This window comes from Indicator indicator, chromosome 14 (genome assembly GCF_027791375.1).
Source record: "Indicator indicator isolate 239-I01 chromosome 14, UM_Iind_1.1, whole genome shotgun sequence".
Classification (NCBI taxonomy): domain Eukaryota; kingdom Metazoa; phylum Chordata; class Aves; order Piciformes; family Indicatoridae; genus Indicator; species Indicator indicator.
The window spans coordinates 15,437,451-15,465,362 of NC_072023.1; the positions used below are offsets into that span (position 1 = coordinate 15,437,451).

Genomic DNA, 27,912 nt, shown 5'->3' on the forward strand with positions numbered 1-27,912 from the left:
TCCAGAGATGGGGATTACACCACCTCCCTGGAGAGCCTATTCCAGTTTTTGATAACCCTTTCAGTGAAGAATTTTCTTCTAATATTCAATATAAACCTCCTCTGGCCATTTCCTCTCATCCTATCATTTGATACTAGGGAGAAGATACTAATACCTACCTCACTACAGCCTCTTTCTGGGTAGTTGTAGAGAGTCATGAGGTTTTCCCTCAGCCTTTTCTTCTCCAGACTAACCAACCCTAGTTCCCTCAGCTCCTCCTCATAAGACCTCTTCTCCAGACCCTTTACCAGCTTCATTGCCTTTCTCTGGACATGCATCAGCAACACCACGTGTTTCTTGCAGTGAGGGCCTCCACACTGAACACAGTACTCAAGATGTGGCCTCACCAGTGCTGAGTACAGGGCCACAATCACTTTCCTGGTCCTGCTTGTCACACTATTCCTGATATAGGCCAGGATGTTGTTGGACTTCTTGGTCGTCTGAGCACACTGCTGGCTCATATTCTGCTAGCTGTCAATTAGCATCCCCCAAGATCTTTCTCTGCTCAGCTGCTCTCCCCCAAGCCTGTAGCATTGCATAGGGTTGTTGTGACCAAACTGCAAGATGCAACACTTGGCCTTGTTAAACCTGATACAATTGACCTCCGTCCATTGATCCAGCCTGTTCAGATACCTCTGTAAATCCTTCCTATCTTTGAGCAGATCAACACTCCTTCCCAGCTTAGTGTCATCTGTAAACTTACAGGGAGTGCATTCAATTCCCTCATCCAGATCATTGATAAAGATATTAAACAGAACTGGCCCCAAAACTGAGCCCTGGGGAACGCCACTAGTGACTGGCTGACAATTGTATTTAAATCCACTCACCACCACTCTTTGGGCCCAGACATCCGGCCAGTTTTTTACCCAGCAAAGAGTTTGTAGCCATAGATTGCAGCACTTCCACAGTGTGAGACATCACACCACTTTTCTGTGATGGCCACTGTATCATAGTTTTCCTGATGTGCAATGGCTTCCATCTCCTCCTGTTTGTGTCCGATGGTGCGTGTATTAGTGTAGATACTCTTCAGCTGGTCTAATGGTCCTGCCAGCTTTATTCAGGAAGAAGTCTTAATTCCTACATGACTGTTCTCAGGTGATTCCATGGGTACTAACTCATGAACAGCACTTGCACCTTTGCTGCCATATGGATCTCCATTCCCTGCTTCCACTGATACTGCAGACTGACAGACCTCATTAGCACATCATCCCTGCAGCTCTTGGGCTTATTTCTAGCAAACCCAGTTTTGTGCCCTACACCTTTCCAAAATTTCTTTCAATAAACCCTACTAGCTCCTGTGCTATGATCCCTTACACCCTGTTAAGGAAGATGTACATCATGTTTTTTCAGCAGGCCTGTTGTACTGTAAATCAACCCAAAGTTCTGCCTGTTACACCAGGCTTGGAACCAGGCGTTGATCAACTGGCTCTTCCTGTTTATTTATAACACTACTTGTGCTCCTGATCCCTTAACCAGTCATCCCAAGGTCTTGAAGTCTCTTGGACTTCATGTTGCTACTTTATCACTGCTTTCCTGAAAGATTAACAATGCATAGTAATCTGAGGAGGATCATACTAGGGAAGAAAGCTTTCTCCTTACATCATTAACCCAGGCCCCAGAGAGGCAGCAGAGTTTTCTAAGAAACTGGTCCTATCCACACATTAGGCCTTCCATTCCCCTCAGAAGCAAGTCACCTATGCAATGACTTTTTTATTCTTTACTGAAGAGTTTTTGATGTGGGTTGTAGACTGACTAAACCTTGGCAACTCTTCCAAGATGGGAGAGCCATCATCCTTATCCTTTTCCCTTGCAAAGCATTATTCCTGCTTTGCAAGGGCCCTTGGGAAGGTGGGGTAGTAGCTGGGGAGACATGCCTGTAGTGCCTGTTGTGCTGGGCATTAACTCGCTGCCATTGCCTGCTGTCTGCTAAGTCACCACATTTAGTCACACTGAGAGGGGACAGGGAGTTCTCCATGTTGTGAGTTCCATCTGCATGTTGGGTTTGTTCCAGGCTGGTCAGGATGTGACTCTAAGAGTCTGTCTTCATCAGTGGCAAAAATTGCAGGCATGCTTACACAGGTTGTGCAGCAATTTGAGTGTGTACACACATTTGAGGCAGTCACATGTAAGAGTTTCTGCCTGTTCAACTACTGTAATCTTTTTCTTTGGTTGCTGGAGAGAGCAGTACAGTAATATTGTCATTGCTCTGCATGCAGAGTTATAGTCATGGTGACCAGCCTCCTGCACTGTAGGAATTTTTTTTTCTAGTCCTTTAAACGTTCTTGTAACTCTTCTGTAATCCTTCTTAAAAATATCCATCACTATTTTGACTTCTGGATGTCAAAATCATCTATGTTATTCCATCAGCAGCATATTAGCTAATGCTTGAAAGTTACTGAAAATTGTACAGGCAGAAGGAAAAGGCACAAGTCATAAGAAAGGAAGAGGGTAATCATTCATCTGTTAATGTTTGTGTTAAACAGGCTAGGATTTGGCTCAAGCTTGACTCCTAAGTTTAGGTGTTTACATAGACCCACAGATTACCTGGGAGCTGTAAGTTCCTGTACTATCAACAAAGACCTATGATTTGGTTCATTTGCTCATGTATGGTAGAGGCACTACAGAAGACCTGTCCTCTTTCAGTGGCAAATAGAAGTGAGGAGGGCACCTTGAGTAGCAGCAGACCTCTATCACAACTAGCTCAAGGGTGCCTCTAGTCAAAGCTGTCACTGCAGTCCAGCAAGCAATTCAGCTGACAGATACCTGTGCACTTCATTCATTTAGCTAAACATCAACTACTTAATGTCACTTGCATTTGGACATCCAGGACATCTCCATGGGCCTACAAGATAACGTGCAAAGCCTGCAGGAAAGACATACTGAACTAGTAGCTAGAGCCCAAGCAACTACCTCTGTCATTCCAAATGGATCCCAGGACCTGCCAGTAGGCATATGAATGGCACAAAATACCTGTGTGGGCAACGGAACTGTGCCCCAGATATCTCACTGAGGGGATCTGAATTGGTTTTTTACTCTTTTTATGTATAGATGCCTACACATGGGCAGCTAAGTACAGTTGGCCTTGTACCCAACTATTGGCCAATTTTCTTAGCAGTTGTAACAACCCTTACCAGTGCTAAGTCCACTTCCTTCTAGCTTCTCCAAATTATCTCAAAAGTCACAGTACATATATGAGCCTCTGAATTCTGTAGATGGACATAATTTCATTTAATTTTCTTACTGCCTCTGGTCTCTTCTCACAGGGCACATGACCTCTGCCAACTCACTGTCATGGCTGCCTCTCCAGGATTTTTCTTAGACATATACACCTCAACTTACAGTCTGACCCAGTTACCATTCCTTTGGTGAAGGTTTAAAATGAAATCATTTAAGATGGTAAGGATGTGAGCAGGGACTCCATGGGAATATTTAAAGTGAACAGAAAAATGTGAGGGATTATGGACTGTTAGACAAAGACAAACCAGAATTTTGAGCAAATGTCAGCTCAATTCCTCTCTACACCCTTTATCCCCAAGGATGGCAGGAAGTTTTTGTAGCTTTCCAGACATATGTCCTTTGGGCTTCTCCAAATGCATTGCTTGTTTAACATTTTTCTGGGAATCAGAGAGTGCATGGGACAATGCTCTAATAGGAGCCTCTTCTCCCACCAAGCAATTAATGAAACTAGTTTCTACTCTGGGCACTTCTCAGTCACAAATGAGCTCTCTTGCTGAATCATCACCATCATCATAATGTCCTTGTTTTTCTCTTGCATTTTCTGGCATCTGGCATCTTCTCAACATCTAATTAACGTGTAAGACCCAATCTAGCACTACCAGTATCTGAGGCATTCCTTGCATCTAGCTTGTCATTTCTGCTGATATCCATCCTTGATAAAAATGAGTCTTACTCTTGCTCTAACAATTACCTCTGCCCAGCCATACTTCCTCTGCAGTCTGTCTGCTTCCCATACATGGCTGGAGATAGTTCGTATTAGTAAGAGCTTCTCTGCAAAATACCCTCCAGCATACAGCACAGAAAACCTATTATTAATCACACAGGGAAAACTTTGTGACTGTCTTTAAAAAAACAACAAAAGAAGAAAAAACCCATCAACCATGAATTTTAACTAACTAATGTGAAACTAGTGGGATGAATCAAATGTAATACGGGAGCAGGGAATCCTCCCAGCCAATAGCATTGAGATTATGAAGGAGAGAAAGTGGTGTAGCAATGCTATGACTGAACATTGTTTTGGAGATGGCTTTATGCTTTCTGCAAGCATGCAAGGGACATCAATGAAAGAGATCATTTTGTGATCCTCATCAGAATTATTTCAGATGGCAAGGAGAGGAAAATAACCCTTCTTAAATTAGAAAAAGCAGAGATGAGTGACAGGAGGAGACTGCTGCGCAGTGTTGTCAGAGATTTAGCAGTTTACCATCACAAGCCTGGAATAACAGCTGAAGCATCAATGTAGTAGGTGTCAGGACAACAGCCGCTTGCTGCTGCAGAAATGGTTGTGTTGGCTGCTGTTCCTTCAGAAGAGTTTCTGTGTATCCCCTGTGTAGGACGGGCAGATACACAGACCTATCTGTTGTTCAAGACTGCCTTCCTAAATCATGAGATTTTTACTCTTGGGAGGAGGGTCACCTTTTAAGATCTGAGCTAAGGAACACTTAGCTTGAAACTGAGAGCCAAACTCCATAGGCATCCAAACCACATCTGTTTAGTGCTACAATCAGCAACTGTCTCATACCCTAATGCATACACATTAGAGAAGAATTAACTACTTACTTGCTTAACACAAACAGGATTGGGGAGGGCTTAAGGAGCTCCATTAGAAAAACAACCTCCTAAATAATCATCTGTATTTGGAAACAATTTTGGCTTGGAGTCTTTATCTGTCAGTTCTGAACTATTTATAGTTTATAACCATTATACAAGACATTCCAAGGTATGCCTTTTCCTTGCCTTCTCTTCTCTAGCAGGCCAAGCAAGGACCAGCAAGAATTCTATTGTTCTTTTAAGGTATTTTACTTTTAAGCACAGGAAAGAATTTTACATCTGCTTTAGAAGTTTGTGGAGTGTGGGAACTTCTGGTGGAACTGTCAGTCAATAAAGCATCTCATCCTGAACATTTCTGTAACCTTGAGCCTCAATGTCCTTGCTCCATGAGATAGCATCCTCTGGTAAGATGAAGGGTGCTTTCATTACTATTAGTGCTGCAAGGTCTGTAGTGAAAAGCCATCAGTGAGTTTGGATTTGCACATTCTGGCCAGATTCAGGAGTTCCAAAGAACGCTTTTGGAAGACAAACTTTGCCATGAAAAACATGTATGTCAGGGAGAAAGTTTGAACAGTCATCAGAAAACAACACTAGAAGAGATAAGGTTTGCCTGATATTTGTTAGCATGTCTAGACTGCAGAATGTTTTAGGGTAGTCAACATTTGTGAGGGACCTAAGCAGAAAATGCCTTAGTTTTCCTAAAAGATATAAGGTATAAAATAGTCTATTTTAATGTGGAAATTTACCAAATTTTAGGTCAACATGGCTGCTAGACAGTTATGATGAAAATCATGATTCCACAGCCAGAGTGCCACCCTCCATGGTATTGTGGAAATTCTGAGTTAGAAGGCATTAGCAGTCAAATTCAGATACTGTTAATCTTCATATCCAGTGAAAACAAGGAGTATGGCATTGGGGGAAGGCTTGAAATAGTTCTGACTTTGCAGATCACTATCATATTTAAAATATTCCCTCTTTGAAGGTAAGGAACCAAATCCGGTTTTGTCTCCCAGATAATCTCATCAAATTAAACGAAGAGGGTTTTGACAGATAAAGACCCAGAAATACTGCTGATGTCCAATGTTACTACTTAAAGCCAATACCCATCATCCCTAGTTCTTTGGTTACTGCTTAAAGCAAACACCCATCTTCCCCAGTTCTTTGAGGGACTGACAGGACAAGGGACGGGCAATAGTTAATAGCTGTGGATCTCCTGTGGGTAGCAGTAACCACATCCATTGGAGAGGGCAGGGTGTGCTGTGAGCTGGAGGCCTTTCAAACTGCATGGTGCTGTATATTTTGGAAATGCCTCTGAAATATGGTCATTTAGTCTCTCTTTTATGTTGTAGTGAGCTCAGCTAAAGGGCAGCTGCTTTTGAGTGTCTCCTTCCCTTCCCTCCTCCCATCCTCGGCTCAGGCGGCTTTGCCTCATGAGAAACTGGAGAGAGGCTTTAGTGAAGTGAAAGGGGGCAGAAGGAAAAAAGTTAATAATTCTACACAGACAGTCTATCGGAGATGTTAAGGAAAGAGAGTGGTCTCAGCTGGGCTTCCCCTCAGTGCGTCATGCTTTTCAGCTCCTTTCATGCGAACTTCTACCCCTACCCCCCTGTCCCCATCCTGCCATTCTTTAGCACCCCAGTCGTTCGTTCTCTTTCTCTCTCTTTCTATTTTCCCCTCCCTCCACCTCTCCACACATTTCTATCTTTTGTTTTTATTTCCTCCCCTGCTGTTTTCCTTGATAGAAATCTCACTCATGCATTTCCCTTCCGGATTTCTATTGAGTTATTTTGTCCTCTCTTTCTCTGCGCCTTGGTCCCCTTTTCTTTCTCTGTCTCTTGTGCTGGAGTAAAACGGCTGCCTCCCCGCTGGGTCAGGATGACAGTGCCGTTAGCTTTCCCAGTGCCAGCCCTTCCCACATCTGTGCAGCTTTTGTCCCAGGGCAGAGGGGGATTTGGAATGGTCGGTTGGCAGCGCCAGGGAGACTGATGTAAAAATGAGGTCCAAAAAAGAGGGGAAAGGGAATTAGGAGGAGGGCGTGAGATGGTTTAAGAGAAGCACAAGTGAAAATAAAATAAAGTAGTAAAGGGCATGGCTCAGGCTGTGTGTGAGTTGAGGCATTCCAGCTTCAGAGGTAGGGCAGAGAAGAATGAAACAAATGAATCCTGGTATCATGTTATGCTGCTAATTGATTAACCCCAATATCTGGCCCTTATGTGTGACTGGGATGGAGATGGGGCACTTCCATGAAATGCTTTATCTAGGACAGTATCCAGGAGAGCACCCTTTGCACACAGGTGGGGTGTACCTGGTAGTTTCTCAGGTGTCTACTTGCAGGCTGCCTGGTCAGTCCTCAGCACTAAATTCATCTGTCCTAGACTTGTTATTTCTTCCTGCTCCAGATCAGTTTTCCTTCATGCTTGGCTTCCTTTTTCTCCAGACCCACCCTGCACTAGCTTCTCCATCCTCTCAGGTCACACTCTTGTAACTTCTCTCCATCCTTCCTCCTAATGTTTTAATGCTTTTTTCCCATTTATCCGGGCATGTAACTTTATGCTCAACACAGCCAGCACAGCCATGCTTTTCCACATTGGCATCACGACCATCCTTGAACCTCCCATCCATGAACAGAATTAATAGTTTACTTGGAAGTGTTTTTTCTAACACACTGTAGGCTTTTCCTGTCACTGGGTTGTGGCATTGTAGAAAGCCATGGGGAATTGACTCTGTTTTTGAGAAAATATGATTTTTTTTCCTGGAAGAGAGTATTTTTCTTAATCACTTGGGATTTTCCTTGTTTGGTTTTAGTTACTTTGTTTGTTTGCTGTGGTTTTGCTCTTTGGTTTTGTTTCTTGTTTGTTTGGTGGCTGGTTTCTTTTGTTGTTGTTGTTTGGTTTATTTCTTTCTTTTTTTAGTTTCTCAGGCATTATCTTCCTTTCCTCTCAACAAGGATCTTGCTTAGCCCTCTGTATCCTCCTTTATGCTTATGGGAGTTCAGGGGTCTTGGGCGATGCTTCTTTTTGATAGGGAAGAGTTAACACTTAATGCCAAGTGCAGAGTTGAGGGTGTGCAGTGGTAGACTCAGAGTGTTGTGCACTAGAATTTGACAGCATCTACTGAATTTGGAGGACTGTCATGACAGGTATGCAATGCCAGCTGCCCTAAAGATTAGGCATGCTACTTTTTTGACCACACCTTTCTCATGATGACAGAAGATGAAGGGAAGGAGTTACCTGCAGCTCCAGGAGCTGAGGCAGCCAGCTGCCCCAGAGATACTGCATGTGTATGTTGTAAAAGCAGTGTGGGAGAGACAGGCTGCTCTGATCAATTTCGACACACACTTTGAACGAAAGGAGTGTAGAGGTTATGTGTAGGCTTTTGTAAGCAAGTAGTGTGAAATTCCTCAGTTTCAGGTGAGATCTGCTGTAAGCTCTTGAGGACTCTTGAATTTCAAAGTCAAAGCACGCTGAAGAGAAATATTCATACACAGGAAGGAAAATTCCTGTAAAGTTTCACTCTTCCCATTGCGAACTGCCCCTTACCATCTGGCACTGTGCTCCAGAGTGGTAAGAGACTGCAAAAGGAAAGTTTTTTCTTGTTTCAAATGCTATCCAGATCCTGGCCTTTCCAATCCACTGTAATTCAGTGATGGAATTTGCTGCAATAAACATCTGCCTGTAGTGAATATCAAGGACAAAAGAACATTAGCATAGATGCAGTATTTTTCCCACTTAACAAAAATCTTTTCAATTTTTCTTAATCTTACTTTCCTGATCATTGCTAACCGGTAGAGTACAGGATTTGCATATCAATATAAAGACTGCTGGGAATATTCCACCCTGATCTACATTCTGTATAACACTATTAAATGGAGTAGCACAGAGATGTCATTCAGGACAGAATTTTGGCTAATTTTAACTTTCTAATGACATTTTCCCTTTAAGACTAACAATAGATTTTAAGTTGCAATATATCAGGGTTTCAACTGTACTAACATTTTCAATGCACTGTAGTTACGTGAGCTATTTAATTGAGCAAGGTGAAGACTGAGAAAATAAACTCCATGAATATTCATCCCTAGTATAATTTCAAGGCAGTTACTCACTGGTGCTGAGAGTCCAGCAGCGACTATGCTTTCAATATTTTGCTAATGCAAGAGCTCTCACAAACAAATATTACCTTGAAGTTTGGCATATTTGTGTAAATTGAGGTTTTGGTTGGCTTCTTTTACAAATTTGCACCAAGAGTCTTCTTTGGGTAGTTTTATTCTTCTAGTCATGCAGACAAATGTTACATGATGTACCTGGCTATCTTTTGCAGGTCCATCTGAATTACTGGACATGATAGACAGTGAAACGTAAGTACAAGATACCCTGCCCTTCACATTGTGCTTGTTAATCTAGCAGACTTCTCTTGTTTTTCAAGTGCAAACTGTCAAATAAAAAAGCTTGTAAAATGGCACAGTTCTTCAAAAACAAGCAAGCAAATAAAAGTCCCCAAACAACAACCAACCCATATATGGCTTTCTGATGCGAAAGAAAGGTTTCTTGAATTCCATTAAGGACTTCTTTCCATTGCTTCCCATGCTTTCTTAATTATTCTAGAAAAACACAAATTCTGCATTATGCTTCAGTGTTTCTGACATCAATTTACTGAGGACCAACCTGAAAAGTAAATTCCAGAAGTCCGGAGATTACTTTTTTTGCTCCACACTTTTTCTTCAGTCCTTTCTTGATTCACCTAGGGTGCTCTGCTACAGCTGTCCCAAATGGCTGCAACCTGTGCAGTTGAAGATCTCTCTCATGTAGCTAGAACCTATTATCATCTCTGTTATAACAAAACAAACAAACCAACCAACCAACCAAAATCCCAAACTTCACTTTCCATTTCCCAACTGTTCTACGTCATGTTGTATAATCAAAGTGTCACAAAGACTATGTAAGGAGAGACGAATGATCCTGGAAATATATGGAATAAATGGAAAAAAATGTTACCTTGCTTGTAGGGGTTAAACCTCAACACATAGTGCCCTCCTCTTCTAACATGGAACACCGGAAAGGTTCTGCGCAAAGTGTGTGTGTGCAGCCCAGGGTTGATGGAATCTGGATGGACTGACTGTTTCTCTTCATCCAGTAGCATAGCACAGCTGCTTAAAAAAATTACAAGTGAACATGATTACAAAGGTTGTGAGGGCTTTTACAGAGGTTCCTCTACCACTAACCCTTGAAAAGTAAAGTTTCAAGCTGTAATTTTCAGCATGAACTTATCTTTTGATCCCTAAATGGAAATCATAGTATTTCATTCTGAATATAACTCTCATGCAGCAGAGGCAGATTCATTACGAGGCTGCCTATTAATATTTCAGCTTGTCCTGTTATAGACTGAGGCTGACATTCCTTTATGCACTTCCACTTTCTGGATAGCTAGGGAGATGCAAGATTTTTTCCTACTACACACATTTCTTGTCATTTGGTATTTTTGAGATTATGTAATGTCGCTACTTGAATGCTGGTATTAGGGACATCTTTTCAATCAATTTGAAGCATCTTCTCCTCCTCTTCTTAGGCAAATCTTGATATATTTAACCTTGGTGACACAGTCAGTCTCAGAATCCTGTTACCAGTAGCCCCAGTCTGAATAAGGAGTTTGCAAAAATCTGTTCCCACTACACAGCCTTCTTTTTTTTTTTTTTTTGAAAAGTATGTGTTCAAGCTTCCCCAGTAGCAATTGCTCTCATACATTCAACAGAGCACATATAAGAACCAGGGCAGCAAGTGTACCACTCATGGCTTTGATGGGAAGCATTTTTCTAGAATGTATCCAAGAATGAGATTGAGGAAAGAAACTGCAGGGTGAAACAATCACTGTTGCTGGTTTTGCCTGCTGTGAAATGAGAAAATGCCTGGTTTGCTTTTTGCAGCAGATAGCAGGACTGGTGGTTTGATGGGAATATGACATTCAGTCCTTTGAATACATAAAACTAGTGCATGTTTCTTTTCCAGCCCTTAGAAGTTCTTCATCTGCTATTTGTACATTACAGGCTTTCTTACTGAGTTGAAGGATGTAGATGCTAAGGGAGAGAGTGCACAAGTCTACCTCTGCCAGCAAGAGGGAACCTCACAGAAATACAGCATCCTTCTCTGTCTGTCCTCTGTGCCTCATACTTGGTAATGTGTGTCGGTATGATGTGTCTCATTGCTGGTTTCTGTACTTTGCTCTAGGGGTGAGACAGCACTACATAAGGCAGCCTGCCAGCGCCATCGTGCCGTCTGCCAGCTCCTGGTGGATGCAGGAGCCTCTCTGAGAAAGACAGACTCCAAGGTAACCCAGCCCTGTCAACCAGTTATAAAATCCTGCAGTCAAGCGAGACCAATCAGCATCCGTCCCTGCTGTTTGCCTGACTGAGTCTTCTTTGTGTGTGCCAAGAGGCGCTCTCTTTAAACAAGCTATTTTTATTTAGGAAAGTGTATTGATTTAGACAAGTACAAGAGACTTCAGTTCAGTCCCCAACATGGGTCACTGTCACATAGTGAGAGACTGGCCTCAAAGCATTTGGTGCGTTGGGTGTGAATGAGGCATGTCTATGGCCCAGCAGCATCCAGCAGCATCCTCCTCCTGTGTGGTCAAAAGAGAGGCCTGTGGGCAAGGACCACCTGGGGGAGCCTTGGTTTGTGATAGAAGTTGTGTGGTTTGGTTATTGTGGCTGACTTGCTTTGTGAGGGTCACTAACCTTTTTCTTTTGCCCTTGCTTGCCCTTATGCTCACTGGTGTGACACTAACCACAGCCCTCTCTTGGTGTACTCATGGCTGAAAAAGAAGTCTGGGCAAAATTAAATCCTAGGAATATTCTGTCAATACAAGAATCTGATAGCATAGGAAACGTATTCCAGAAGCTGCACCTTTGGCATTTCTGATGATAAGCATTCTGTGGTCAGTAGCTGAGACACAGCTGGACCTCTGGGTTCCATAGTCAGAAGCAGTTTTACTGTAGCAAGATAATGAAAAAATAATTCCTATGACTTTATGCCTGAGGTAGCCTATAATGGGGAGGGAGATCATCTCATTTTCAGATGAGACTGCTACACGTTGCAAAAGATAATTTCTGCAGCAGCTAAAAATTCAGACAAGTGGCTTCTGACTTGTTAATCATCACATGCCCTGAAATCCATGGAGTAAAAGTGTTTTTGTGGAGATACATTTGTGTGTTTCCAATACTTTTTTATAGTTTAGGATCAGTACTTGTGATCAAATTTAACAGTATTCATAAGGTAACTCAGACAATGGAGTAGCAAATTTATGCACTGAAAAAAAAGTTGTACTTGAGATAGAATGAGACACACTGAACTTACCTCAAATGCTGGGCATCTCTCTGCACATCCTGAGCAAGTGTGTAGTCTGTGAAGTGCACTTTTCAAATGTTAGTTGTAGTACTGTGCATCATATTCATTTACACAGGGCTTGTAGCCCTAGAATGAAAAATTAATTCCCTTCCAGCATGTAAGCCCTTCTTTGTGGTGTATCAACTAGCATGTCCTTGCAGAACTGCATGATTTGTCCTAAACTACACAAGGACTTTGGAAATCTTTGGAATGTTATGACTCTGATAGGAAAACCTAATGCCAGTTCATACAACAAATAAGAAAATGATCCAAATTTGGTTCCATCTTTCCTGTAGTAATTTCTCTGGGTTATGCATTCATCTATTCTTCTAAATATGCTAGCACAAGACTTTCTTTTCATGTTTCTCTATTATAGGGTAAGACCCCTCGTGACAGGGCACAGCAAGCTGGTGATCCAGATCTGGCCTCCTACCTGGAAAGTCGACAAAGCTACCAAATGGTTTCCCACGAGGATCTGGAGACAGCAGTCTGATGTCTGAAAACCGCAAAGAAGGATCCTTGAAAATCACAAGGCTGCAGCTGAAGCACTCAGGCATCGTTTGAGGAAGAAGCTGATGGAATCAATGTGTCTCTCACTCTCATGAGAAATACCTGAGGACATGCCACCAGTTTCTAAGGGCTAATGAGTCTTGCCACGGAACGATTAAGTTCCATAAGTTAGCCCATGATGGACGAGGCAGGACACTTAAAGGTCTGTGGAATCCATGGGCCAGGAAAATTTACCTTTATTGCTTCCAGAAAGTAGCATGAACTTCTCCTATGTTCATCTGTACAATTTATTAAAAAAAAAAAAAAAAAGGAAAGAGAAAAGAGGGTGTGGGGGAACCAAATTAACTGGGACAGTAACCAACTAGGTCCTCCTCCATCCCTACAGATTTCTGCATTTCTTTTATTCTTCCATTCCCTTCACTTCTCATCAATTAGGTAGTACCTTTTATCTCTGTGTTAAGTCTTCACAAATGGTCAGGCAGTAGCAAAATATTTGAGGAGCTCTGGATGCCCTTAGGAAAAACTCACTCTTTTTAGTGGCTACCATTCTCTCCCTTGGTGTCCCCTTGGAAGCTGCATTCTCAGTGCTCAAATCACCAGGAAGTTTTCTCACTTTTAGAGAGGACTCTGCCTTGTTTCCCAGGGTATAGGGCACAGTTAGATTTACAGTAGTGACAAAGTCTAATCTCTCATTGCTTCTGAGTATACAGTTATGTTGTCCTCATGAGACAGCAATTTGTTTGGAAAAGGATTATATGCCACACCATATTGTGTGGCAGAGCAGAAAGTTACCAGTGAGGCTTCTCCTGCACCATTGTGTTGTGTGGTGACTGACTCAATTCTGCTGAGGTTTCAGGCCTGCCTAGAATTTAATAGCTATGTTTTACATTTGAAATGATGGGCTTTACACTGACTTTGGGACCCAGTCTCCTCCAAGTTACAGCCAGAGGTAGGAAAGAGACCTAGAATATCAGCAGTCAGCCTAAGCTTGCTGCCATCCACAAACAAGCAAGCATTGCCCTGGTTGCATTGGGAACTGGAAAACCTTCTTTGACTAAAAGTGTAAACAAGGACAAGGGGCAATGGGTGCAAACTAGAACGTGAGGTTTCACTTGGACTTAAGGAGAAACTTGTTTACTGTGAGGATGATGGAGCACTGGAACACGCTGTCCAGAGAGGTTGTGGAGTCTCCTTCTCTGGAAGCTTTCAAAACTGCCTGGATGGCATTCCTGTGCAACCTGATCTAGGTGTACCTGTGTTAGCAGGGGGTTTGGCCTAGATGATTTGCAGAGGTCCTTTCCAACCTCTATCACTTAGTGATTCTGTGATTTGATTCCCCCAGGTAACAAAGTTTCAGAGATGCTGTCCCACTGGGAAGAACAAATGGCAGCTTTTCATCTTGCTACCCCACTGTAGGCTCAGAAATGTAAAGTTGCTTAGCCACTGTAAAGGTCAGCTGTGTCTTCTGTACTCGTCTTTCTCTGTCTTACCTCAAAAATCATAACCACAAAAGAGGAGAAAGCAAATGTATACACACAGGCATACACAAATTGTTCAGATTTTTAAGCACCACTCAGCAGCCAGAAATAGCAGAGCTTCCACTTTGGCTTTGTCTAACCGGTTCCCATGAAGATGCTCATGGCTCACTTTTGGCATAATTCTTGCAACAGATTTTTGAATTTTGCTTTATTGTCTGTTTTGAAAGATCCACTGGTGTTTTCACATGCCTTGGCAAGTGTAGGTCTCTGGTAGATGGTGATCATTGGGATTATAAGCAGTTTGGAAAAAGTGAAAATAACTCAGGTCATTATTCAGATATGATTTTTTTTTTCCTTGCTAGAAGTTGTAGAAATGAAATTAATGCAATTATTTTCCTTCTTTTTTTTTTCAACTGAGAGTGATAGTTGTGCCAGAGAGAGAGGAGCTGAAATATGTATTTATTTGGGTTTTTCCTGTTTTCAGAGGTTTATTTGATATGAGCAAGGTATTTCTTTAGTATTTCTTCCTCTGGAAGGAAACTATATATATTTGTAATCTATAGATTAATGGCTACATGAAATGTATTTTGTCTTATTTTCTGTCTTTATCTTTCTTGTTTAAAAAATAAAATATGAAAGCCAAATTCCTTCCCTTGATAGCCACCCAGGGGCTTGTGCTGAAGGCCAGTATGTGTATATATTAGAATGGAATTTGGCAACTGTTAAAATAAAAAAAAAAAATCAATGAGTATAATTTTTGTGTATGTGAAATTTCCACAGGGAAGATCCTCACACTGTGGTTTCATGACAAGCCTTGCATCATTTCCCTGCTGTGAGGAAGATATTACTGTAATATTTATATACACTTGATGAAAATACAAATTATATTAATATCAGTTTTATCTTACTTTTGCTTTCTTTTACTGATATGAAAAATGGAGGACACTTCAATGACACCAGGGGCTTAGTTCTGTCCTGTGCTGAGGCCACACCTGTACCAGAGCAGAAGTTTGTCAGCAGCTTTAGTCCCATGAAGCAGGCAGAATAGTAAAGCCTTGCTTTAATCACAGGTAGCTTCCAGAGGCCATATATGAATTATGTTAAGGGAGTCAGATCTGGTCCCTCTCTGTGGTCCTCCTCTCAGTGAGACATTCCTTGTGCCCAGAGGGTGGCTATAGCAGGGACTGGCTCTGGAGCCACTTGGCAGGATGGGCAGATTTCCTGAGCTCCTTTGTGCCTTTCAGGCTGCTCAAAGAAGCTTACAAAACACAAGAGAGTCTGCCTTGCCTTTTTCCCTGGCAGCTGGAATACGATGCTATGATCAGAGTGAGCCTGTTGTGCCTCTGGAAAGCTGCCCATGCTGTGTGCTCAGTAGGAGGCAGTTAGGATAGGATGAAAATAAACCCCAACACTGAGGATAGAACAGGAAGTGGCTCTATACAGTGCCTTTAATATCTAAGGTGTCCCAAAGCACTGCGTGTGTAATACATTAGATGCTGGCCATGTATTGTACTTGTAGATAAAAGAGGATGGATGTTGTTTTCTGCAATGGCTTGTACATGGCCAGGGGTATGAGAAGTTGGTTCACTGAGGGAAGATGTTTGAGGCAAGGATTTTGCAGGATTATTCCTTACTCCTTTTCAAGAGCAATGGTATTCTTCATTTTGGACAGCCACCAGAAGTAGACAGTTAAAGGTGACACATACATATTGAATCTCTTGAGCACTTGGGATCTAGCTTAGTGTAGTATTATTGTGCCTGCACTGTGAAGGGCCCAAATTGTAGTGTGCTGCTGGGAATCTACTCAAATGGCATGTAATATATCTTGATTTGCTGAAAGTGGCTGTGTCTATTTCTGTGTGTATATTACTACATATATGTATATTTATAATTATCAGTATACATATATATAGATTTGCACAGAAGTAGAACTGTGCCATTTGAATAACAAAGTACCTAGGGATGCTCAGCTACTGAGGCTGCTGGACTGACAAAATGTCATCTTTCCATTTTAATTTAGTATTAAAGGGGACCCTTTTCAGTAGAACTGAGGAGTTCCTTAATGGTTCATTGTACTGGACTATTTCATTTTGGAGTCAAATGGAGGAAAAGAAAGTATTTATAATGTTGATAAAATAAACTTACTTTTGTTATTTAATAGCATCAGTTATTTTTATTATTTCATGTTTTAATGATAGAGGTATCTTTATGTGTTATCCAAAACATGACAATGTCACACATTTCTCAGTTATTATAGAGTCCCTCAGTATTGTGAGGTATGAGGCTGAATGACTCACGTATGAATGAGTTCAAGGCAAATTTTGCCCATTACAAAACAAGCCTCAAACTCCAGTGATTCTGTCCCCACCTTAAATAACGGCTTGTTTTAGCATTTTAGGATGTCTGTAGATTTTTCCCCAGCAGCCATAGAATTGCTTCATCTCAGTTCATGGTGCTGTAGCCTGGATTTGGATTACATGAGGTGTGCCCGGCTCCATGAGGATTGTCATATAGGAGCCCCATAGACACAAAGAAAATGAAACAAAATTGATGTTTTGGAGGTTTTTTTTGCCATTCCAAGCTCTGTTTGCAGAGCTGCTCCGGTTGTGAATGAACAGATGTGGCACATGGTGGTGTGGCCATGGAATGTGGGTTTCAGTAGTATTTAATAGCCTCTTTTGCTCTTTTTTGTCTTTCCCTTTGCTGTGACAGTAACATGCATGGTAGTGAAAAACATTAACACACAACCTCACATAGAAGGTGGCTACTTGTGTTTCAGCCATCACAGATGCTTATGTGTTGATTCTTCCTGAGTGTGGCAGTTTAGACTGGGTGCCCCCTGCCACTGCTACATGAGAGCAAAAGCTATGAAATGGGCAAGGTTCTTAGGTAGCCTTACGCTTGCCAGGAGTTTAATAGTGCTCAAGAAATGTGTGGGCATGTTTGGAATTTGGATGCCTTGAAAACACTCCAAGGACAAATCTGTCCTTGCAGTCCATGGTCTTCAAGAAGAAAACAATTCCTTGTTCTGATCCATTTGAGGTCTGTCATTTTCCTTCCTCCACTTTTTGCTGCTTTTGCACCAGAGTAACATCCATGGAGAAGTATTTTCTAAGAATTATGTTTATGCTTGTTGTAAGTAACATTTCTATCTCCATTATACCTTTTATTTTCCATTTATCAGATATTATTTCCTATACATTTCTTGCTGAATCCAAGCCAAAGCAGTATTTTGTTACTAGCTTCCTAATCAGTGCAAAGCATCATATGTTGGTATCTTCAGTCATTTCAGCAATCCTAAAAACAACTTACCATATACCTGTGCCTTTCTGGCTACTTGTGAAGCTGTAGGACACAGTATTACAAGTGTTCACTGTGGTACTCATCTTACTCTGCTTTCTTAACAAACATGTAGACAACTATTTTACTTAACAATGGATTGCTACAGCTTTAAAATGCCACATGCTGCCTACCAAGATATGATTGCAGTAACAGCTCAGTAATATGCTGAACATGACTATAAACATATGCTAACATACTGATGAATACCAGAATTTTACATGGAGGATGTGTCTCTAGATTTGGTGCTTTAACTCCCTTTAGAATAGAAGGGCAGGATGCAGCTTGTGGCTGCACTGGGGAAATACCTTGAGAGGATGTGCAACACAGCCCTGCACCCATCCATTGTGGTGGACAGAATGTATTAGAGGAGTCAAGATGTCTCAACCTTTGCTGGGGAGTTATCATACAGACAGCCCGCAAGAGCTTGGTAGAATGTATTAGAGGAGTCAGGATGTCTCAGCCTTTGCTGAGGAGTTATCATACAGACAGACTGCAACAGCTTGGCACTTGGCTTGGGCTGCCCAAAAGCAGACCATGTACTTGGGTGGTTTCTCACCTCTGATGTTATATAAAGGCTGGCTTGGGAGGGATGGACTACCCACCAGTCGAAGCAGTGGTGATGGGTAAGCATACTCCAGGTTGTGCCATGGCACCACACTTCTCAAGACTGCCTTCCTGAGATCCTCCGCAGGTACCAGAGCTCAGGGGCCTTTTCTTCCTCAGCATGTTTCCCGCATCACTGCCCATGGTGGTGTCCACAGAGTGGCATTTTCTGGGCACTGGAGCAACACCTCCTGCCTTGGCCAAGGGATTTCCCAGTGCATGTATGGTGCCATTCCTGCAAAAGGGGAAAATTCGCTCCCTCAGGCCTTGATCATACCAGTAAATTCATTACCTTTGACTTCAATGGTTAAGCAGGTTTAGAGATGAATAACTACTGTATTCAGCCATCAGAGTGCATCGTGTCTCCTGCCTTATTTATAAGGTGCCACATTCCAGTTTCAGCTACAATTTCTTCCTTTGCAGACTGTTTTTTTATATATATATATATATATAAAAGACAACCTATCCTATGCATTATACATGTCTACTAACCTAGAGAGAAGGAAAGTCAGGCAGTTCATTTTAAACCCCCCTCATTCTGATATAGCACATGATGACTTCTAAAGTCTAAGTAGGAGAATGCCCTTCAACAAAAGCTTTTAGCTCAATGTATACACATGTATAATTCAGGAAATAATTTGATGTTTAGCCCTTTAAAAACAGTCAACTTATGCTCTTGGACACATCCTACATGCAAGAGAATTTGGGAACCTGAGGCAGCAGCTATTCTCTTTGACAGACACATACAAGAAGGTGAATATCCCAGAAAGTGAAAGACTGAATTTTTTAGAAACTTGTTTCTATTATTTTGACCTCATCCACTAGAAACAGAACCCTGATATGGAAATGCTGTTTCAGAGTTCACCAATATGTTCACAGCTCCAGCATTCAGATGCAAAGTACATAAAAGCTGCAGCATTTTGACATGAAAAAAAAAAAAAGCACTGCTTCTTTTAGCAATATAGTACTACGTATGTAATTACTTCATCTAGAGCCTGTCTTCTTCTGCTGGCAAAGTGTAACACCTGGCTCTTCAATTACTCCCTGTCTAGGAGGCTGCTTGATGTGCAACCCACCACTCAGTGAAGTATGTGTGGTGGCAATCCAGTTATGACAAGTGCTGCAGCAATTACCTAGCTACTAATGCATGAACCACAGCAGCAATTAATTTCTTAGGGTTATATTTTAATGGGAAAAATGGTCTTCTGGTTCCAGCTTTCTTAATGACCTTCAATTATCACTTTTTCCTCAGCCTGTGGCCAAGCAGAGGGAGAAGGCAGTCTGTTTTCCTACACCTATTCAGGAATCCAAATCGTGTCTAGGAACTGTAGGAACCAGGTACAAGAAGAAGCTCAAGTAGCTTTTGAGTCCGATGCAACACAGATGTGAGCAATTTCTGGTTGGCTGATTAGGCTTCAACAGATAGTCACACTTTCCTAGTATTTTTGGTTTTGTTTTTTTCCCCTGTATGACAGTCACATAGTAAATGAGAAAAAGCAAAATTAGAAAAGCAAAGCTAAGCTGGCCCCTGGTATTAGGGACCCTACAGAATGGTTTCCATAAGCATTGCTATTTTCTGAGTAGGAAGTTGCAATGCTAGCTATTGAATATCACTGCAATGAGTAATTATCTACCATAATTAGATGTATCTATCTACTCTTTTCTGCCAGTATTTGTGTCATCCAGCTGTGGGGGATTCTCCTGTTTGTGCCACTGCCTCAAACTGGTGTGGCACATCCTCCTATCTGCATATCTTGCGGCTTCATAAAGTGAGATGTGAGCCCAAAATTGTGCAATGACTCCTCTCCCTGCTCCTTACTTATACTGGATTCTTTCCTTCTAAATTAATAGAAAAAATGCCACATAAAAATTTATTACTATAGGCCACAAAGTGAATAGCTATCTTTCCTTTCCCATTCCCTCCTCAGCCCTTTTCCCAGAACCTGGGATTTTGTCTTGATCAGAATGGGAAAACTGGGATTTCTTTTTCATAGGAAATGGATGCAGTTGTGAGTTGTTTTCTCCTGTGGTCTTGTCACTATTATAATAATGTCCTTATTTCTATGGCTTGTAGGATCAGTACACTTATTTCAAAGATAAGAAGAAAGTGAGTTTACTAGTAGCTAATGGCAGGGAGGAAATGGACTAATATTTTATTTAAATTTTTTTAGAATAATTTTCAATGTTCTTCGCTTTTCCTTCCTTTTTTTTTTTTTTTTCCTCTTCTATCTTTTTCAGACCTTCATTACTGATGTCTTTGGTCTTTCATCACCTCTTATTTCCTTAGTTTGTTCTACCTTAATATTTGACTGGAAAGGTCAAAATCCTGGTCGTGTGCTTGCCCCTGGGACACATCTGCTTGACCACTTACAGATAGCTGGATTTCCTCTGCCCATGTCTAGACATCTTAAAATTTTGCTGTATTAGGAATGAGTCAGATCTACAGGCCCTTCTGAGGGCAGCTATGTCTCAGGATAAAGCAGAAGAGAAGCATGAGGGACTCAGGCATTTTACATCTGAGGGATTGACTTAGACTTAGTTTTAATATCAATAGAAAAAAGAAAAGGTGTTCATGGTTAAATCTATTCTCATGTTCCTTCCCTTTGTGATTTTGCTGGTAACTAATCCTTGCCTGAGCAATGTGATTGTTTTGCTTCATGGTGTGCACACAAGCAGTGTCAGCTGTTTCCAAGTGGGGAGTGAGTGTGCCAGTCTCTCATCTGAAGTGGCTGGCCCTGCTACTGGACAGTTTTCTGCTCAGCATGTATCTCAGAAAAATCACAGGGCGATGGCAGAGGCTTATCAGGTTTTTGTTCCGTTTACATGTCACTGCAGAGTGATTCTCCTCCATCTGCCTCCTTTGATCACACAACAGCTTTGGGAGGAAAAAAGTGACTTCAAAGCACTAAGCAGCTCTTGAGAGCTTTGTCTCTCTGGCTTACTGCTGCACCTTACAGATCTGGGGAAAGGAAAAGGGGGGTATGCCTTATGTGCAGAAAGATCCTTCTAGCACTTTATGAGCAAAAGTAACAACTCTTTGGAGGCTATGTATTCTGGGTGCCCCACCATGTGCCAGGCAGAGTGTAAAATACATATGGGCATCAATAAGCCTCTAGGAGCTGCCTCACTTTCTTGACAGCTCTCCCAAGAGCTTTTTGTTTCTCTTTCTGGTACAGGGGCAAAGAGCAGCTCCAGGATGGGGATTCCTGCCTGTTGCCCCTTAGCCCAGCCAGTGTGGGGCTGCTCTTTGTAATAGCTGCCATCTAGCTGCCCTCACTCCATGGGTTGCACATACTCTCTGTCCTGTAACTATCGAAAAATGAAATATCAGAAGGTTAAAATCCCTTTCCAAATGGACTTGGGAGCTGCCAGCCTTGGCAGAGTGCAGTGAACTGGGGAGGCGAACATGAAATATAACTGCCAACATTTCTTTGTAGAAATCTCTACAAGGTGAAACATGCTTTTACAGTGGGAGATGAAGGTTATGGTTTTTTCTGCCCATGTTATTTTGTACTGTAAACCCTATGCCAGTTATTCTGGATGCAGCTGGGGTTTTGGAAGCAGGAAGCTTTTGAAAGGTTTTGGAAAGTCTACCCAATGATATAGCTGAGGACTCATGCTCTGCATCTCCCACACAAACCTTGTGGCGGTCCGTGGAGGTTTCAGTGTCCTCTCTGAGTCAGTGAGCAGAATATTTTGCTACAAACTACAGGCCTGCCTTTGTGCCACTGTTGTTGCTACCTTCTGTACAGCTTTTAAATCAGCTCTAGCTCTGTAGTCTTGCACTGGGAAAACCCAAGATGCATTGTGGGGAAATGTAATTCCCCTGCAGACACAAGTACTCCTCAAGCTGCAAGTGTGTGCTAATGAAAATGCAATGTAAATAAGGCCTGACCCTGGTTTATGAGGCTGTCACTGCTAATTCAGTGGGGATTTATTCTGAGCAAGAACTGACCTGTTGTTTTATTGCAAAATATAACTATTCTGCAAAAAAAAAAAAAATGAGCACTCTTTTTAATGATTTGCTTCTATTAAGGTAGTTTGCAAGTCTGTGCCAAATGATTGTGTCACAGAAGAGGGAAAGCACTTGCTGTGTGTTATAATTCATCAGCACATCTCTCTGGAGGTATTGTGGTCAGTGACAGAGAAGGAGGCAGCAAATCAAAGGGTTGAGATTTTATTCCTTCTGCTGTCATTGTGTTGCTTTGGGTAAATCATTTAACCTTCCTGTTCCCCAGTTTCCTTATCTGTAAACCAGGGATACTATCATCTGCCCATACACACAGGTAAGGCACTTTATCTTGCCATGCCAAAATCTGCTTTATATTCACTATTTATGAATTTTCAGTTGTGCCTTGTAATATTGCTCCCATCTAGTATCCTACTTCTTTTGGAACCATTTTTTTTTTTTAAAGTGAGAGCAGCCCTGTCTCATAGTTTATAGTTCAGAAGGCTTAAATTGAGATAGCAAAGAATACTCCAGGATGATAAGTTTCTAATAATTTCCAGGTCTGAGCTGTCTTTGAGCTATTAAAACTTTTAACTCAGGTGATATGTCCTGTCAATAAAAGCATTCAGGTGGTTGCCTTCCCTCCAGAGAATTATATTTTGCTGGATTTTAGAGCAGTTGTACTCCATTATGTTGTGTTCATTGAGCACAGTGTTTCATTTGGAACAGCCCATGTCAGAAATACCTCTGTCACTTCTATCCTATCATTGAGGTATCACAGTATTTTCCAACAGCCCAGAAATCACCACTTGAGTTTGCTGATGCAAAAAGTTTCTGAGGAACAAAGCCAAACATTTGAGGGAGCAGACTCTCTGGCCAATTGGCATTGAGAGATGAGGATTGATAAAGAACAAGAACAAAAATTAGCAAAAAGTTAGGGAGCTGGAGGTGTATTCTCCAAGAAGGAAGAAGGCTAAGGAGTTATTGTCACTTGGGATGTTAATAAACAGGTTCATGATAGAAAGGTGGAGTTTATATCAGGCTGTATAGTGGATATTCACTTGCTATTTCCTGAAGATGATGGAGAAAGGATAAAGAACAGATTCTGACATCATATGCACTGAATTCACTCCAAGTGAACCAAGATGTGACAGAGGTCTGATCTGGACTACTCCAATTATGTCTTTAGTCCCCTGAATAGAACAGTAAACATGCATATTCAGCTACCATTTCAGGGGCATCTGGAGTTCCAATATTTGTACATATCCTATTATCTGAACTCACATCTGTTCTAGGAGTTGTAATAACATCACAAAGGGCTCTTTTACGCTGCCTGACCCCATGCATAATGCCGTGGAGCTGTGCATCATGAGACTGACAGCTGGCCAAAGAAATCTGAGGCATGTGGCAGCACCCATGAAATGAAGCTATATGTTTAACACAGAATCAGGAACCAGGTAATGATCAGTGAAGGGGGGTATGGGAAGAGGGAGGGCGTTTTGTAACAAAGTAAGAAAGTATTTTCTTCCCTGATTTTCTTGCATTTCTTATTTATATGCATTATCCTGATCACTGTGTGGGGTAAAGAAGGAGATTTTAAACTGGAGGAAGGAGAAAATCTGTGTAAGGTGAAAGATCTGGTTACTGTTCCTTTGGACACTTCTGTATTGTGATTTGTGTGGAAATGCACAGAATAAAAGTGAAGCAGCGCATGCCTTGGCCGGGCTGAGTTTCCTTGTGTTACTTTCCAGCGAAGCTGTGTTGCTGCTTCTGGCAAAGCAAAAAGACTGGTGTGACTGTGAAGAGTTAGAGGAGTGGAGGAAAGGGATGCAAGGGTCAAAATTCTCTGTGTGTGTGTGTGAGTATAGCAGGGGAGGGATGGGAAGGGAGTGTTAAGTCTCTGGATAAGCCAGCTTCAAGCTTGTGGTAATGAAAAAGGCTAATGACACCCCTTAATATTTTCAGGGAGATATTGTCAGTCCCTCAGTAAGTTCAAATTGTCAGCACGGCATTCAGTGTGTGCAGAAGAAGTCCAGCAGAGATGAGTAAGGCTGTAATGTAAGCATATATAGGTCACCTCAGGGTCTTCGCTATGCATCTCAGGAGCATTTCTCCAGCACACTCTGTTATTCACCTCTCAGTTATCTTAGGTTCTCAGTTTAGCACTTTTACAGTAATACATGAGCAAATAGTAGTTCTGTTTGTTTCTGCCCAGCAGTGTGAGATTGAAGAAATTTCTGTCATGGTCATTGCTTGCTTTCTTGTCTTCAGCAGCTGCCCAGCCTGCCCCACTCAGAAGCTTCTGTACCATTTTAAGCTTTCTGTGGCCTCTCTCACATACAATTTGATATTTCCTAACAGTTCCCTTGTCTTTTCTCTCCCATCCTGAAATCATATTCCTGAATAATTTTGTGATGTTTCCTTTTCCTTGTCTCTCTCTGGGACAATGTCTGCCACAAAAACATCACCCTTGCACATAGTTCTGGCTTCCCTTTCCACTCCAAACCCTTTGATGCTCATCACTGTTGCCAGCAGCCAGCTGTGTGCTTGTCTCTCTTAAAGGATATCTTAAGCCCCCTTTTCCTGCTGTCTCAGACAGCCTCAGAATATTATTAATAATAATAGTTCTAAAAAGAACTGCTCTGCTTGTGCAGAACTGGCTGGAGCTGGATGAGGATGTAACCTAGTCATGGGTTGCAGTAAGCCTTGCTGCACAGAAAGAAAGCACTACCAAGCACAGCTTTGACACTCATAAGCACTGTGGTACAAAGCACTGACTCCTCTGGGGTCCTTTGCAGTAACAGGCTGCACCAAACGGCTGCCAGCTGCTCTCTGGGAATGTCCACGGGGAAGAAATGCTTTTTGATATGTTCAGAGCTTTCCTCACAGCAACGTCTAGAGACGTTCCACCACCTGCAGGCAGAGCTGCTCAGTGGTGCTTTAAGAAAAAAAAAGAAAGAAAGAAAAAAAAAAGTACATCTTTACATCCTACCAGTTTTGCACCCCAAACGCTTGAACGTGTGTGGCCTTGTATGCATGCGTATGAAGTTCTGAAGACAGTCCAACTGTTGCTTTGCTCATCCATTGTGTTTTTCCCTTGTTCCTCAGTATTTCAGCTATGTTGGCTGCTTCAGGGTTGATTTCTAGCCAACTTATCCTAACAAAAAACAAACAAAAAAAATCTTTCCAGAGGCTGATGAAATTCACATGTATATGGTTACACACATGTAAATATCTTTCTAATAGATACATCTTTTTTTAAGTTGGAATTTTTCATGCACCCTTTCTTTACATATGAAGAGTAATAACTTTAATTGTTTCTTTTAAAAATTAAGCTTTTCATTGTAGGAATGTAACTACAATGACCAAAAAAAAAAAACAAACCAACAACAAAAAAGTAACAGGAATAATTTTCTTTAAGAAAAACTTCCAAACCCCTGCAGTTTCAGTGCAGCCAAGTGACTTCAGTATTTCCCTGCAGTTAAAATGTGATTCTTGATTCTTTCTCACAAGGGATCTTTTAAACTAGGTAGTGGTGCTTGTAGGAGATGCTGCCAAGGTTGTTAAGTTTAAAAATAGGTAAATATTGGAAGTGGTCCCATAATTTCAAGGTGTTTGGTCTCATATTTTCACATGTAAGTGTTGATATTGGTACATTAATATTGTATTTTTAAGCCAGATTAGTACACAGTAGGTATACCAAAGGACAAGGAGACCTTCAGACTTGTTGCCTCTGTTCTTCTGCACCCTCTGTTCATGATCTTAATTGGCACTAAGAATGTGTGAGTGTGTGTGTCTATACATGTGTTAGGAAGTGGTTTTATGTGAATGTGGAGTTAAAGTATGAGTGTGTCAACTGCATGGATCCTGCTGCTCTCATTCAATAAGACAAACAATCCCATAGGTAGAAAGGTGAGCTGTGAATCCTAAGACCCAGAAAAATAAATATTTTGTGTCTCAAACAAGCAGGAGGTACTCACTGGGAGTTAAACTCGGGTGAGCAATTGGTAGCACGATAGGAAGCCAGTTGAAGCACTTGGTTCATATTTTTAATCAATTTTCTACCTGCCCAGAGAGTTAAGAAAAGTCAGTAGTACTGACTGTCAGAACATTTGACTGCAGCATTGTTTGTTTCACATCACTACCGAAGCACCTAATGTCAAGTAACTGCACAGGGTAGTTCACTCTCATTCCAGAGACTTTTTTTTTTTTTGGATGCAGTGTTGTGCAGAAGCTGAAAGACAGCAGGAGGCTTCCCATGAGAAGGTGCATGTATGCCAGCTCACATGGGTGTTCTGTTATGCCAGACAAAAGGTAAGGGGCACAGAGTAGCTGAAGGGACTTTTGTTGTTGTTTGGTTATTTTCTTTATGGGTGATAGGGGAATGAAGGTGAAGGTAGCTCTAAAGAGTATTTTGGGTCCTGAAGACTCATCCAGCCTGAACCACCATGAATTAAACAGTGAGGAGAAGTGACTCAAACTAATGTTTACTGTCTAGAATATGAGGGGTTTGTTGCTGTCAACAGGCTGAGGACTGTGTTTGCTAGAAATGGGGTGTGATTACCTGCCCCCTTCTGTTAATGTTAGTCTGAACAGATTTGTTAGTCTAACAAGCTCTGGTTTTTCTCACTCCATTTATGGGTACATATTCAGCTCCAGGAGTATCTGCACTTTGTGAATAGGTCTCATTATCATCTCTGAAGTAGGTAATATTGGGATGCAAGGCTCCTTATAAATATACAGGGTCATTATTCTGGATGTTTGCTTTTTTCCTTGTTTCTCTGTTCTGCCTTTTACCAAATGTATGAGGGAAGGGCAGGTATTATCAGTTGTGTCCAGCTGCATGAGATTGTTGCAGCATTACCCATGTTGCAGCATGGGTAACTAACAGTTTTTCAGAGCAACACAGCTATTAAAAGTTCTCTAGTCACTTATGGGTTTCCATTTCAGTTTTCAGTTCTATACCACCTGATGTTGCATTGAGGACAACATCAGGTGGCATATATTCACAGATACAATCAGAATGAATATTATGGTAAACTGATGGACAGCTTGTAGACTAAAGCTTGTAGTTTGAAGTTTACCCTAACAAAAACCATGTGAGCAGTATGTCTGTAGCTGCATGAGTTCATGACTTTACAAATCACCCTGGAATTCTTACATGGAATTATCAGTGAAGCTGAACTGTACTTGTAGTGCCTGTCTCTCGCTAGGTCTCCTAGTGGGAGACCTAGTTTAGTATTGCAATGCTCTCCAGGTCATTTGGGAGTTTTTTTTACCCTTTAGTAATATAGGAGATCAGATCTGTATCCAGAAGTTAAGCATCTGTGTGTATATGTGGAAGAAAGAGAACAAGGCTGATTATGGGGTACTGTTGATTTGGAATATTAATACTTTCCAACTGCCTCATGTTTAAGATTTTAATTCTTTTTTTCTATTGTTTCCTGTATTTTGTTTTCAAAACCGCAGAAATACAGTATCTGTATTATTATTTCTTTATTTTTAATTATCTAAAATAATTAAAACTATTTTAATTCACATCATTGCAATTAGCCAGGGTTAGTTTTTCTGCTTCAGATTCTTTCTTGCTACCTGTGTCTTGGGGAGATTAAGTTTAGTGATATCAGAAATGAACTTACCACTTCCAGGCTGTGGTGCTTATTTTTGGTTATCGCAGATCTGCACTTTTTTCTTACCTAGACTTACTGAACCTCCCTGTTTCTGCTTCATTTCTTTGCTAACCAATATGAGTTTTTTGCAGATCTCACTAGATCACAGAAACAAAGCAAGTAAACAAAAGCAGGTGACTATGAGCTTCCTTTGGACA

General features: G+C 41.5%; 1 protein-coding gene across 2 annotated transcripts in view; it reads left to right on the forward strand.

Moving 5' to 3' along the window:
* DGKI (diacylglycerol kinase iota) overlaps positions 1 to 12,696 on the forward strand; it is a 201,271-nt gene extending 188,575 nt beyond the window's left edge. For both annotated transcript variants that reach the window (XM_054387069.1, XM_054387071.1), the window contains 3 exons: positions 9,145 to 9,181; positions 11,046 to 11,145; positions 12,580 to 12,696. In XM_054387069.1, the coding sequence (XP_054243044.1) occupies positions 9,145 to 9,181; positions 11,046 to 11,145; positions 12,580 to 12,696 (254 nt within the window). The remainder of the gene's footprint in view (positions 1 to 9,144; positions 9,182 to 11,045; positions 11,146 to 12,579) is intronic.
* The last annotated feature ends 15,216 nt before the right edge of the window (positions 12,697 to 27,912 follow it).